The sequence below is a fragment of the Haliaeetus leucocephalus genome, unplaced genomic scaffold, assembly GCF_000737465.1.
Source record: "Haliaeetus leucocephalus isolate CR32 unplaced genomic scaffold, Haliaeetus_leucocephalus-4.0 Scaffold536, whole genome shotgun sequence".
Taxonomy (NCBI): Eukaryota; Metazoa; Chordata; class Aves; order Accipitriformes; family Accipitridae; genus Haliaeetus; species Haliaeetus leucocephalus.
In genome coordinates, this window is record NW_010972972.1 from 2,205,610 (window position 1) to 2,219,289 (window position 13,680).

At 38.1% G+C, this 13,680-nt stretch overlaps 1 protein-coding gene across 1 annotated transcript; it reads left to right on the top strand.

Moving 5' to 3' along the window:
* The first annotated feature begins 9,706 nt into the window (after positions 1 to 9,706).
* LOC104837541 (taste receptor type 2 member 40-like) lies at positions 9,707 to 10,654 on the top strand. The gene has a single exon (XM_010576747.1). The coding sequence runs from the start codon at positions 9,707 to 9,709 to the stop codon at positions 10,652 to 10,654; it is 948 nt and encodes a 315-aa protein (XP_010575049.1).
* Positions 10,655 to 13,680: the final 3,026 nt, after the last annotated feature.

Consider the following 13,680-nt stretch of genomic DNA (forward strand, 5'->3'; position numbering starts at 1 on the left):
ACTCCAGTGTTGTACAGAAGCTGTAACTTAAATGGTGTGCATCAAAAGAAGATTATCAGAATACGGACTTTTGCTTTCTTCACACTGGCTATGAAGAGGAGTAAGGAGAGATTCCAGTGTGAATCTTTCTGAAGAGATAACATTGTCTCTCTCTGAGAGGCAGTGCCAGAAACATTGCTGACTTCCACGGTGAGTAGGATTTGCTGTGACATGTGTCACTTACATTACTCAAAAAGTGTAAGTAAGCAATGAAAATCAGGATTAATTTAAATTTGCATCACAGGTGGTGTAGTGTATTGACAAAGGGATTTGAATTGCAGTCGGCTGTCAAAATGGCACACTGGTTATACAAACACAAGTGACTCCAGCATCGTATCAGTGTGAGGCTGTTTGCTAATGGTGCTGAAATGGTGATGGCCTGCAAATGGTATTATGGTCTTAATACATATATGCACTAAAAGGCACGTTTTCATTAAAGATACAAAGTTGGCAAAAGTCAGCACTTAAAACTTTATAATTTAAAAATATTTATTTAAGGTTGCCTATGCAGCATCCTGATGTTACAATCTTTAAAGATATCACCACATAAAGTTTTTTTCGCTGAATGCTTCCTTCCATCTGATAGATTAATTGCAACAGGAAACGCAGAGATTTCTATTTGCTGAATTTCGGTTATTGCTTACAAAGAGTACAGGAGCATTCCTAAAAGGATTGCAAAGACAATTTTTTTTAAATGGAAAATTATATATAAAGCAGTTTAAACAAATCTACTTCACATAAACATTAAGAAGTATTGTCATGAGGTAAATTTGTATTCCAAATGCATTTGGAAACTGAGGACAACTTTTTAGTATCAACACGTGTATTTTTAACATTTAAAATCCAGTATTAGGAAAAAGAAAGGAAGAACAAAAAAAAACCCAACCTAACCCCAGGTTTTGGATAGGCTTTGTTTCTTAGATACATTATTTAATATAGTTTACATAAGAGTGGATTTAATTTTTTTTTATTTTGGTAGCTTTCCTAATTCTTGGTTCCTGAGTCCATCTGGGGTTCAAATACATCCAATGACAAAATGAAAATGATTTATTTCTGAGCACTGGGGTTTCCTTCACTGGCCAAATGTAGTCATCTAGTGCCATCAGCCACAGATATTTCTAAACATCAGTAGAGAGCTGGCAGATACACCTCAGAACTTGACAGAGACCTGGTCGCTGCTGGAGGTCACCTCAGCTGGTGGCCTTTAGTCTCCAAGTAGGAGTTAACTCAATGCCTACACACCAAAGCATCCTGCGTCGCTTCCAGCGCCGGCAGAAAAAAAGAGATGACTCCTTGTGAAGTCCTGCGGTGCACCTGCCTGCACTGTACGGATATGTTGGATATCCCCGTGCACCGTTGGCGGCAGTAGGCAGCTCTTGAGTCCTAACAGTTCATGGCCTGCGCAGAAGGTCTCTGCTGACCTGCCTTTGGGTGCCTGCTTTAGGTGAACTGAATCTCTCTACAGTCCCCGGTGACTATACTCAACAGATCTCTGTCTGCTGTGAGACAGCAGACAACAGGACAGATGTAGGCATCGACATTTAGTAGGACTTGGCAGTGTTAGGTTTACGGTTGGACTCGATGATCTTAAAGGTCTTTTCCAACCTAAATGACACTATGATTCTATGATTTAGGCACTTAGGCATTTAGGTACGTGGAGACATTGACATTGAAACTCAGTCCTACCCCAGGTGCTAGTTACTAAGTTGATTCAGTGCCCACTGTTCCCACAATTAAGAACACTACATGTTATTCAATTTTTTTTTTTTTTAGCATTTTAGAAGGTGATTTAACTCTTCAACATGTCTCCTTTGTTCAGTCCACCACTGCACTGTAAGAAGCTGAAAGTATTTTTTAGCACTACAGACGTATCTTCTTGTAAATGTCATTATCTTTATTGCAATCACTCCCGAGTGCTTTTTCATGATTTGGGAATTGATAGTGAAGGAAGAGAGTTGGAGTGGTAGGGAAAGTGAAGAAATGGGTTTTGTTTCATGCACTTTAACTGCATGGACTGTGATTAAGTAAAATAGCTCAACTCATAATAAAAATCCATTATAAGGATTGTGCTTATCTTTAAGACTTGGTAGTCTATAAGCAATCTTAACATCAGGTGTATGCTAAAAAGGCTGTCATGAATAAAGGCAACTTTCAAGAATGGTATTTCCGAACTGGGGTAAAAAATGGATAACTGCTGGTGATGGCAGCGTATCTGAAATCTAACACAAGACAGAATAAGGGAAGTTGACTCAGAAAATATGTTCCAATGTACAAGTCTGGCACCTGTGTTTATTTATTCTCTGGGTGAAGGTAAGCAGAAATTGTAAGTGCTAAGTCTGGTGCAATGACCACTTTGTATGGAGTTTCATTGTAGTCTTTGACAATTTTGCGAACAGGAAAATCCAGCTGGGTGGAAAGGAGTACAACTAACCATAAAATGTAATGGATGGGGAAAATAAGAGAGCTGTTCTTGTAGCTATGGTTTGGGGAAAGAGAATTGAGAAGTAGTATTCTAACCCTTTGGGCTTGTTAAGAAACACATGAAAAGCAATTCCAATTTTAACAACTGAGTAGCTAGACAGGCTTTATGATAAAGCATCCCTGGAGGAGGAGAAAGAAGAAAGGAAAATCTCCTAAATCCATTCAGAAGCTGGACCAGTCAAGGACAGAATATTATCAAACACAACCTTGATAATTTTGATAATTATTCTATTATTGTGCAACTTTGTGTCTCATTTTGATGTAGTGTTTTAACCTTTTCCTTAACAGAGTAAACCAAATCTATTCTTATTCTTTAATCTTGTTTTCTAGAAAATGTGATTGTTGAGTAATCTGACTCAGTAAAGAACTTCATCCCTTTGGACGTAGTGACTCTCTGAATAGAGGAAATGGCATGAACAGGGAAGGTTGTTCAGCCAACATCAGTAGTAGCTTCCTGGAAAGTAGATACTGGTCAGTGGTTATTTTGAAGTCCAGTGACACTAGGATATGGAGAAGATGTCTTCCACAGTGTTTGTGACAAGCAATAAGAATGGTGGCAAGGTGACATCTGAGGTTATGAAAGACTGTCCGTGCATGTGAGACGAGAAGCAGTTATGGCTCTGCAAGTCCCTGAATGGACTGCAAGGTTGTTTCTTGAGATGTCTGATCTTCCCAGAACTTGTGCTAAAATTGGGTTTTCTACATCTTAAAAAACCAGTTTGGGACTCACCTATTTCTGTACATGCACCTTTTTTTTTTGTTGTAACCTGTGATCCAGACATTTAACTTTATTGCTGGTAGCCTAAAAAGGGAATATTGAACACGCCTCAGCTTCCTTATGATTTGCTTTTTCTATCAACTTCCTGACATCATTAGGTTTCCCCCACCCTTTCTTCCCTTGCTTAACAAGAAAAAACATTTAAGTTGCACTCCTCCTGGTAATTCAGCACAGGGTTTTTCAAAGCATAAAATGTCATCATGTCCCCTGGGCAATGCAGGTTACCAAGGTCTATTGCTCTGACTGATGTAATTAGAGATTTTTCTTCTAGGTGTTGTGTATGATCACTGAAATTTTTGCAAGTCTTCAACTGAGTGCAAGGGAAACCTCCATGAAAATGGCAAAGTAAGAAGTTTAAATTATTCAGTCATGCTTAAAAGCCTTTACGTAATAAGGGCAAGGAAAATACATATGCTATTGAAACTGAAAACTGAGGGTTAATATGCTTTCATTGAAAACTTTCCCTGAAGAACAATGTTTATTTTAACTTATAACTCATTAAGCTTTCTGACTGATGCTGTGCAATACACAATGAAACAAATTCAGCTCAGAGGAGCTCTTGCAGTCATAGTGACAAAGATCAGATAAAGATGTTAACTATGGCTGCAGACAGTGATAATTCACAATGTTGATATGGAGATGAAAACAAAAGGTTTTATTGTTGACCCAGCTAAACACAATATTCATCCCTAAGGACAGCAAGGAAAGCTTTGAGTAGCCCTTTATCAGGGACTGAGGAAGGCAAAAGTAGTGTGAGAAGCTGGCTCCTTCATGAACTGAATTTATGTAGGGGAAAGATAAGAGATCTTCTGGTCTCTTAAACTGATATGGGACAACATTTTGGTAATGCTCTGTGGAAAAGTGGATTTGGGAGGGAATTATATCAATCATCTCCAGTGTATTGAAGGTGGTCCTCTTGGGCAATGGGGGTCATAAACTAGAAGGGAATGAAAGGAGGGAATAAGGGGAAGTGGTGCAGGGACCATCCAGCGATAACTTGGGAAGTGAGCACACTTCCTTCCATACTTTGTGTGGTATAAACCATAAACTCATCTTTACAAATACTGTCTTGAGTTAATGAAGGTGTATATGAAACTCTTTTTGTTCATGGCAAGGAGTGACTGATAATCATCATTCATTAATTTGTTGCTACCGCCTGCTCCTTCCTTTTGGGGTGTACGTGCATTCCTACCTCCTTAAAATTGTAGTTACGTCTTCCTTTTCATCTGTGTTACATTGTTTGATCTTCTTGACAGCTTGCAAGTATTTCAGAGGACTCTTTTCATTAGTTGTGTCTGATGGGTCTTCCATTTTGACAATGTCTTTCGGAAAAAAAATTTAAAAATTGTGTTGTACTGAAATTAACAGTACATTATCTCTAGTACAATAATGACAGCAGCACGACAACTTGCAAATTAATGGTAAAATAGATTATCACCCTTTCACACACATTTTTGAGATATTTTGCAACATTATTTCTTCATACAATATAAAGTCAGAAGTGTGTTAATTAGGAGCATAATTTATTGTTATTTACCAGATACAGGATATTTTATTAGGGTTCACAAGCCTTCTATATCTTGTCAAATATGTGATGAACACTTGCTAAACCATTTTGGAAAGTGTCATGGATGCAAACAGCTGGTAATAGAGCCAAGAATGCTGCTCCTGGGTGCATTTCTTAAACGCAGATGTTGTTGGCTCTCCTATAAAATTTTTCTTCGCAAGTTTTCTTTTGTAGGCCTGTTTCTGTATCTTATACAAGAAGTGTTCTCCCATGTTTTGTTTTATTCAATTATTTTGCTATAAGGATCTTAGTAGTAGTAGTACTTCACTGTCTTATGCCAATGCTCAGAGATTTCAATCAGAGCTGGACTTTACAATACAATGCATTATAAATGCTGTGTGCAATTTACTATGGGCTGTAAAAAGCTTATTTGCTAAGGAGCTCATGATGTAGAGGTGAACAAATGTCATGAGGCTCTTGTAGCCACTTACTCCACTGGAATTAAATTTACTATGATTGCCTGGAGAGCAGTGTCCTTCCTCCAACTTGAAATACAACGTTTTTCTTTATTTTTTTCTATCACACAGTATGAGCAAACAATAATAAGTTATTCTCATCTCCTTGTCTCCTTTCATTAGGAAATTGAATGTTTACCATCAAGGTAATATTCATTCTTGAGTTCTTGGACTGTTTTGCAAGTCCTCTAATTTAGTTGTGGTAGAAAAACACATTGGCAGTCAGCAAATGGTTAACACTTGTCAAACACAAAACTATAATATCAGTAGGACGTGGGTGAAAAGCTGAAATTCTTCCAAGATTTTTGTCTCTGGGTATTTCCCAAAATGAAATTCCAGGATTATAGCTGACTATTTTTTTGCTTTTAGATAGGAGACAGGATCCCAGAACTGCAGTTAGGTTGATCTAGAGTACTCCTGGCTTATGACTTAGGACTTAGAAGAGCTGCACTTAAGATACACAATCGATACCTATGCTGGTCATCCAAACCCTGTTACAACAGAGAACATGGCCATCTCTGCTGTTGCAAGAATAGACTATTAAGGTTAAATTTAAATTGCCAGGATTGGGAGTGCTTCCCCATAGTCATGTTCAGATAAGGACCCTAACCTCATCCTCATTTCACTCTGAGTCATGGACCAGCCTTTACATGTCCATGTCTCTGTGAGATGGGAACCCTGGCTCTCAGGTTGGAAGGGAGTTCAGCTGCACAGACTTTCTAGATGCCCATGTCTAACATCTTGGGGTTTGTTTTTTTGGTTGGTTTTTTTTTCCTGAATGTCCTGGAGCTATCACATTACAAAGCTTTACACTTTGAAATTTGATCCGAATTTGGATTGGTGGTGATGAGGCACCAAAAAGCACATTTCAGCATGCAGAGAGATGAGTGAAGATAATGAAGGGTGGTGGCAGTCTGAGTACCTGTCATGTCACACCAGAACTAAATCTCTTGCTTCAAAAAATAGTAGCAACAACTTTATGAAAAGAAAAAACTAGTCCTATTGAAAATGTTCTAATTTTTCCTATCTTGAATCCAGCCATAGACAATTACTTTTCACTAAAAATTGAGAAACAGTGGCCATAGTTGGATCATTCATCAGCAACATTTCCAAGATATGCATCTTCCTGAACAATACCAGAAATAAATCTTCCAGTATCATATTCATAGGCTTCTTGCTCACAGTAAAATGCTAAAAGATTAACCAGATACCAGTTAATTGGTGTTTTGTGGATCTCTGTATGAGCTGAACAGGAAGTGTTTTACAAGAGTCGGAAACTGTTTACTCTACTGTAATAATGTCACTAACTACTTCAACAATTAAAATCATTGTAGGGATTGTGTGAAGTGTATTTATTACTGTTGCTAATTGGAATGCATGAATCAAAAGAAGAAAGCTGTTATCCTGTGAGCTGAACCTGACTTCTCTGAGTACAGTGAAATTTCTCTTGCAAGGGAAAATATTGTATAAATTCAGACACTTCTTTCCAGTATTTACTATTTGTGTCACGCTAACATTGTCCTATGATTATTTTTAATAATTGCTAGTCTCTTCTTTACTTTGTGGCTCAAATGCTTTTATAAATTCACCCAGATGCTCTCCCAGAGGATAAATTGAAGGAATTCTGACATATTCTAGGGTCTCTTGTGTCTCTGTTGCCAATTAAACCTGGTCTGATCATGACCATTAACTCAAAAGGAAGTCTACTAAAGAGCATTGATGTGGCAGCCCTATCTGTGAGGTTAGGAAAGGGCAAGAAGGGGAACAAGAGAATTCAAGGAGCTGCATACCAGGAGATGAGACTGTGGTGATCTCCAGTGGACAACCCAATCACTGTCCAGAGCCAGCATCAGGTATGGTTAAGTCCTGCCTGCTGTTACCCATAAACTGGTCTTTTGTCTCTTGCTGCGTGCAGGTATGTGTCACCAGCATCCATGAGTGGACTCATTATCCCCAGGACAACCCCTGAAGGTGTTAGCACCAATACAGTCCATCAGGAAGCTCTTGAGCTACTGGGAGACAAAGCAAGAGAAAATATTTATTTAGAAGCCATTCCTGGGAGCAGAACACGTTAGACATGTCACTCACAGAGCACTGAGGGACAGACTGTTTCCTTTACCTGAGTCATGAAGACTTCAATACTACCAGGGTGCATAGGTTGTGTGATGGCTTTTTTCTCAAGGAGCTGGTGGGCATCCTCAAGGAAGGCATGTTCCTTGGTGTCTCAAGTAGTTATTCCCATTTTTGTCCTTGCTTAGAGGAAAATTAAATGGGTATGTAAAGATTAGCTATGGTTTACTTTAAAATTCTCGATTTTGGTAGTGTATATGAAGATAGAATAGAATTTTGTAACTGTTGGAACAGCTGAGCATTCATTTTAGTCATGCGTTAGTCTAGATTGTATCTTCCATTCTAGTTTCTTCTACTTCATAATTGCAGTGCTGTTTTTTTATAAGTGCATAAAAATAAAGTGTTATTGTCATGTTCCCTTGAGTAACTTAATTACTATATTTTTGAGGTAACTGACTACTGTAATTATGTAATACATCTTCTGTGTACAGGAAGCTTTATGCATATAACTTTAAAATACATGGTAGGCATTGAGTTAAGCTTTCTTTATTATATTTTTCCTTAGTAAGATGTGACTTTTCTACTACTTTGAATAATTTCAGTGAAGAACATAATAGAAAAAGTAAACATGCCAATGAATTCTTAGTTTAGATTTGTTTATTTGTTTGCTTTTTTCCCTTGGATTTTTTAAAATCTGAAACTGATATACAATATTTTGTAAATGTGCCTAAATTTTTTTTTTAATTTGCATTGTTGCAATGAAGAAAGTATGCTCACTTTTTTTAAAAAAAAGCTCCTAGTCTTTGAGATTACTAGGATGTAAACTGAAATGTAAGTTTAATATTACTGAAGTACTGACAGAAACAAAAGCTATGGGGATTTTAAATCCACCTTTTCATTTCAATAAGTTAATGAAGAAATGTACTTATACCAATTTAAGCCAGCTGTTTCTCTTCTGAACAATTCAACGAAAACTTGAAGCTTGGATGTAATGGTAACCAGTAAATCCAATTGGCAGTTTTTATCACATTCAGATTAGAAGCTTGATCTACCTTTTACTTTGAGTCATTTTACTCTGTTGAGAAATGCACTCCAGAAGTATATGTCAAGTTTCCCAAAAGCCAATAAATATTTTACTGCTAAAGAACTTCCAGACTTTTTCCAGTGGCCAAATGATCTCAGCTGCTTCTTACCCTATTGTCAGTCTTCACTTTTTATTTCATATTTCTTTAATTCAAGAAAGAATATATTGACAATATCAATGTGCTAATACTGTATTCACAGATTGGATTAATGATCCTGGGGTTGAGAAGGTGAGGACATGTTGTTTTGGAAATCCAGACATATTTCTTTATAAATAATCACTAATGCAGGATGCAGATTAGTGGGCCGCACCCACTGTTCTGGACTGCTATGCTCATTCCGTAACGAGCATCTAGCCAAAGCTATGGATGCAGATGGATAACAGATTTTTCACTCCATAAAGCAGAACAAGTCTAGATCTGCCATCTAGACAGAGAAACGTCTCTGTGGCATGCTGGTGGGATAAAGGCCAGGAGAGTGAAAGCAGCTGGAGAAAGTGAGGCTTTTAACAGGGGTCTGCTAGATGGACTTTTCTGCTTCACTAGCCTGTCACCACTGCTCATCATATAACTGCTCACTGTCATCTTTTGATCCCATGTATGGGACCAACACAAGGTCTAACATATAAGAAGTGGTCAGCTGTATGGAGCAATAACGCCTGAGTACCTACAGCTTTGTTGTCTGGAGTGCTCCCGTAGAATAGGGCTGGAGGCCGTAGAATTTTCTCTATGTTAAAATGGTTGCAACTAATTGGTCTAGTTATAATTGATAGACCTTCAAAACAGTATGAGAGATACTAGCTGCAACGTAAGACCTCTTGTCTCCTGACATACGCTGCTGCCTGTGTTGGGTTGCATTATGCATCCCCTTCCACATTGTCAGGTACATTTGTAACCAGAGAGCCACAGAGCTGTCTGTCATTCTAGGTAGGAATATAAACATTTGGACAAAAGATGGGGAGGTTAATAGAGCTGGCTATGTCACGTCCCTAAGGAAAAGTGTAGGCAAATCTTATGCATGTAAAAGGTTAAGATTAATTATTAAATCCTTCTCTGATTTGCATGTTCAGGAAGAACATCAACAATCATTTTCCACTATCATTTCCAGATGTCTTTTTGCTCCTAAATATAAGGTCAGCAGGCTGAAGCTGGGGCTAGTCAGATACCATCAGGTCTTCTCAACTTCTTGCACAGCTCCACAAGCTAATCAGGCAGAGGTGACCGAAGCAGCAAGATGTTGCCACCGGCTCTTATCATTTCAATAAGTATTGTAGCTATTGAAGTTGTTGCTGGATTTATTGGAAATGGATTTATTACAGCTGTTAATATCATTAACTGGATCAAAAGCAAAAAAATTTCTTCCGCTGATAAGATCCTGATCTTTCTGAGCACATCAAGACTTATCTTACAGGTGACCATACTGATGCACATTCACAGTCTCTACTTTGCAGACGCATTTAAGTTGGCTTCCGTGTACAAAGCTTTTGGAGCTGTATGGATGTTTGTAAACCATGCCAGTTTGTGGTTCAGTACCTGGCTCTATGTACTCTACTGTGTAAAAATAATCAATGTCACCCAATGGCTGTTGCTGCAAATCAAGCTCAGAATAGCTGGGATGGTCCCATGGCTGCTTCTAGGATCACTGGTGATCTCTTCCGCGACTTCTCTTCCTTTGCTATGGATTACACCCAGCACTTACCTCTGCAGCTCAACGGGGAACTGCATAGAAAACAGAACAGCACATATCACTGACTGGGATCGTTCCTATCTCTACCTGCTGCTTCTTTACTTTGTAGGTTGTTTTTTTCCTCTGGTACTATCTGTGGTAACCTCAGCTCTATTGATTACTTCTCTACGGAAACACACAAAGAAGATGCAACCTTACGTAGATACTTTCAGGGATCCTTTGATAGATGTTCACCTAACTGTCATTAAATCCATTATTTCTTTCTTGATCTTATATCTTTCCAGTTTCGTAGCTCAAATTCTGTTGATACTGTCGACTTCTCAGAGTAAAGATGTTGTGAAAGTTGCAGTATCCTTAGTTGTAGCTGGGGCATACCCTTCCATACACTCTATTATCCTGATTATAGTAAATTCAAAACTCAAATTGGCATTTAGGATCCTTTGCCAGCATTTTAAGTGCCATTTGGAAAATATGACTCTAAGCCTCATGTTATAGCTTGAGAGAAACACTCTCCAGTAACAGATCTGGAATCAAGTCTCTTATGCATGAATTGTTTCACCATCTTTTTTTAGTCAGTAACTTTCATCTTTCGGAGATTCTGTGATCAGATCTTCTCAGAACATCTGAAACAATATGCATTTTTGCCTTTTTTTCTACACCACTCTTGCTCTGTCAATCTTATTTAATAAAGAGTGAGAATAAGAATGCACTGAAAGGAAACATTGCACTTAAATAATAAATCAAGTACAGGATGCGTTGTGATTTCAGATTCTCAGTTGAAGATTGACAGGTTTATGATATGTTTGAATTGAAGAAAATGCTACTAAAACAGAGACAAAATTACAGAGCTCACAAACACCAGTTCTCTGCTGAAGGATCTTTCACCTGAGAAGCTTAAAATTGGATTAAACATATGTTGTACAAGCCATAGCTGGTGTGACATACAAACAGAATATGCTTCTAGACATGAAAAAATAGCTAAAAGATAACCTGAGGGAGAATTAAGATTTGGAAACATACAGCCAATTAATGTAATCAACTTACATTCTGAATCAGGTTTATTTGTGTTAGGATTCCAGTATGTATATAGCAACTTAGTGGTTAAATACCACTTTGAAATGGATCCTTTTGTTCAAAACATATTTTATGGTAATTTATTTGGTTTTCTTGAAAGTGGATTACTAGGTGGTGATTAGAATGTAAACAGATGTAGGTACATAGATCTACCTGTCCACTACAGAAAATCTCCTTCTTGTTGAGTTGACCATTCTGATCACAAATTTGCCTTTTCCATGATATGCTGCGGTTTTGAGTAGTTGTGAGTTGTTTTTAAGGCTGTTCTTTTTTTACTGTTTTATGTTACTGTGAAGTTTCACATGAGGTTGATGAAATATGTTCAACGAAACCTGTCGTCTTTTATTAAATAATGTGTTAGATGATTCTACTCTGAAGTTCTCAGCTCAGCTGAAGTATTTTCATGCTGTATATCCTCTCTGCAGGAATTTAGATAATGCTAGATCACAAATCACTATGGTGAGGGTTTCAGTCCCATCTATAAAACTAATGAGCAGGGTGATTCACTTAGTCTTGGAGTGTATCAGCTTCAGTGTTTGAAACATTGGAGTAATACCTTTATAAAATGCTTTGAAATTACTATTTAGTAATATTAGGTAAAGGGTGATTATGATGTTTTTAACTGATATCTTAAAATACTTTTTACAATGAAATATATGTTAATAGGAGGCATAAATGAATGCACAGTGTAATATGAGTGATACGATTATTAACATGTGCAAACAGCGGGCTCAAACTGCATAGAAGGAGAGGAGGAGGATTAAACCCACAAACACGGTGTTCGGAGGTGCAGTACAACGTACTGTAAAACTAAGACTACCGTCACATCCAGTGCTGTGCATGCTGCATCGAGAGAGACCCCAAAGTCCCTCAAGAGCCCTGCCTGCGTAATTCCGCAGGGAAGCGGAGGGGAACCGCCGCGCTGACGCCGCAGCACCAGCCTGCTCCGCAGCTGCGCGCCCTGCCAACCTGGACGAAGACTGGAAGAGTCACACAGCGGTAGCTCTTTTGGTCCTTTTTCCAGCTGGCAACAACATGAAAAGAAAGCCTCCTGAAAGAAATGAGGGATTCTTTGGTAGTGGTTGGGTTTTCGTTTTTTGGGGTTTTTTTGGGTTTTTTTTTTTTGGGGGGGGGTAGGGGGATGTTGGTATTGGTGTTTGGGGTTTTTTAACCTGTTCAGGAAGCTCTGGTAAAATTCATTTCCCCAATAAGCTCATTTCTCCTTAGGTGTTTCCAAACCTGTTTCTGGTGGCAGTCTGAAGGAAAGAGATCAGAGCCAAGTATGAAAATAATGACCCCTGCTCAGCTTTTTCACTGCCTCCTCACCTTCAGGAGGGGGAGATCTGAAGCAGGAACAATGATTAATAAAATATCCTTCAGTGCTTCCAGGGGAGAGGAGGATAAAGCTCAAGCACTTGATGTCTTTATATTGTATTGATGAAAGTTTTGTTACACACAGCATAGAGTGAGATAGATGGGTACATAAATTAGAATTTTCAATGTCTGAATTGGTAAATAAATTATTAGCTTTGTCCTTTTCCTTTCCATTCTTCCCCCAAGCTTCAATTTATTTTCACATCTTCTTCCACAGTAGATACAGTTTCCCATTTATTTTCTGATCTTGCCCTGCTCTTTGGACTTCAACCTTTCCCTTCCTAAAATCATTATCTTTATTCTCTGTGGATCTAGCCTTCTTTTTCTGGTACATTTTAAAAAAGCCTGCTGATTATTATTTGACAACGAAATATCACGCACCAAATTATAACAGGCTTGTTTCTATATCTAGTTTATCCCAGAAAGCAGATAAACAAATCTACTTAATGTTTTGGCAATTACTGTTTTTGCACAAAAAAAAAAATATAGAAAGAACTTTGTTGAGATTTTATTGTCTAAGAAGTGTTTATATGGTGTTTGAAAATAAGACTCAGCTCACCAGCACAGTTCCCCTGGAACTTTGCAAGCTACACAAAAAGTAGACTACATGAATGGGAAAATACTGTCTGCAGTTCGTATAAGGCCAGTATCTATGGCAGCACCAAGATCATTGTAAGGATGATGAAAAAGGTGATTAGTGCAGTTGTTCATACCACTACATGAAAACCAAACCTTTTTGCGTCCAACTTTTTTTTTTTTTTTTTTGGTGCCATGGTGCTTGCTTTTCTAGGTCAGAATTCATCACAGTTCTCTTTCTAGGAAAAGCGGTATTTTGTTGTGCAGAATTTAAGGGACTTCTGATTGCAATCTCAATAGCATCTTCATGAAGCTGGCAAATTTATCCCTACCAGTCATCCAGCATGTGAAACAGAAAGGAGAGCTACCACAGACATTCTGGGTTTCAACTACTGATCTGCTTTGTCATGTCTTTTGGGTTTTTTCGTGGATTAATCACAGGCTGTACCTGACCAAATCAGCAGCTGGGTGGTGGATATGAACTTTGATATCTCCAA

Coding starts and splice junctions, on each gene's coding strand:
- LOC104837541 (XM_010576747.1), top strand. CDS start 9,707: ATGTTGCCACCGGCTCTTATCATTTCAATAAGTATTGTAGCTATTGAA.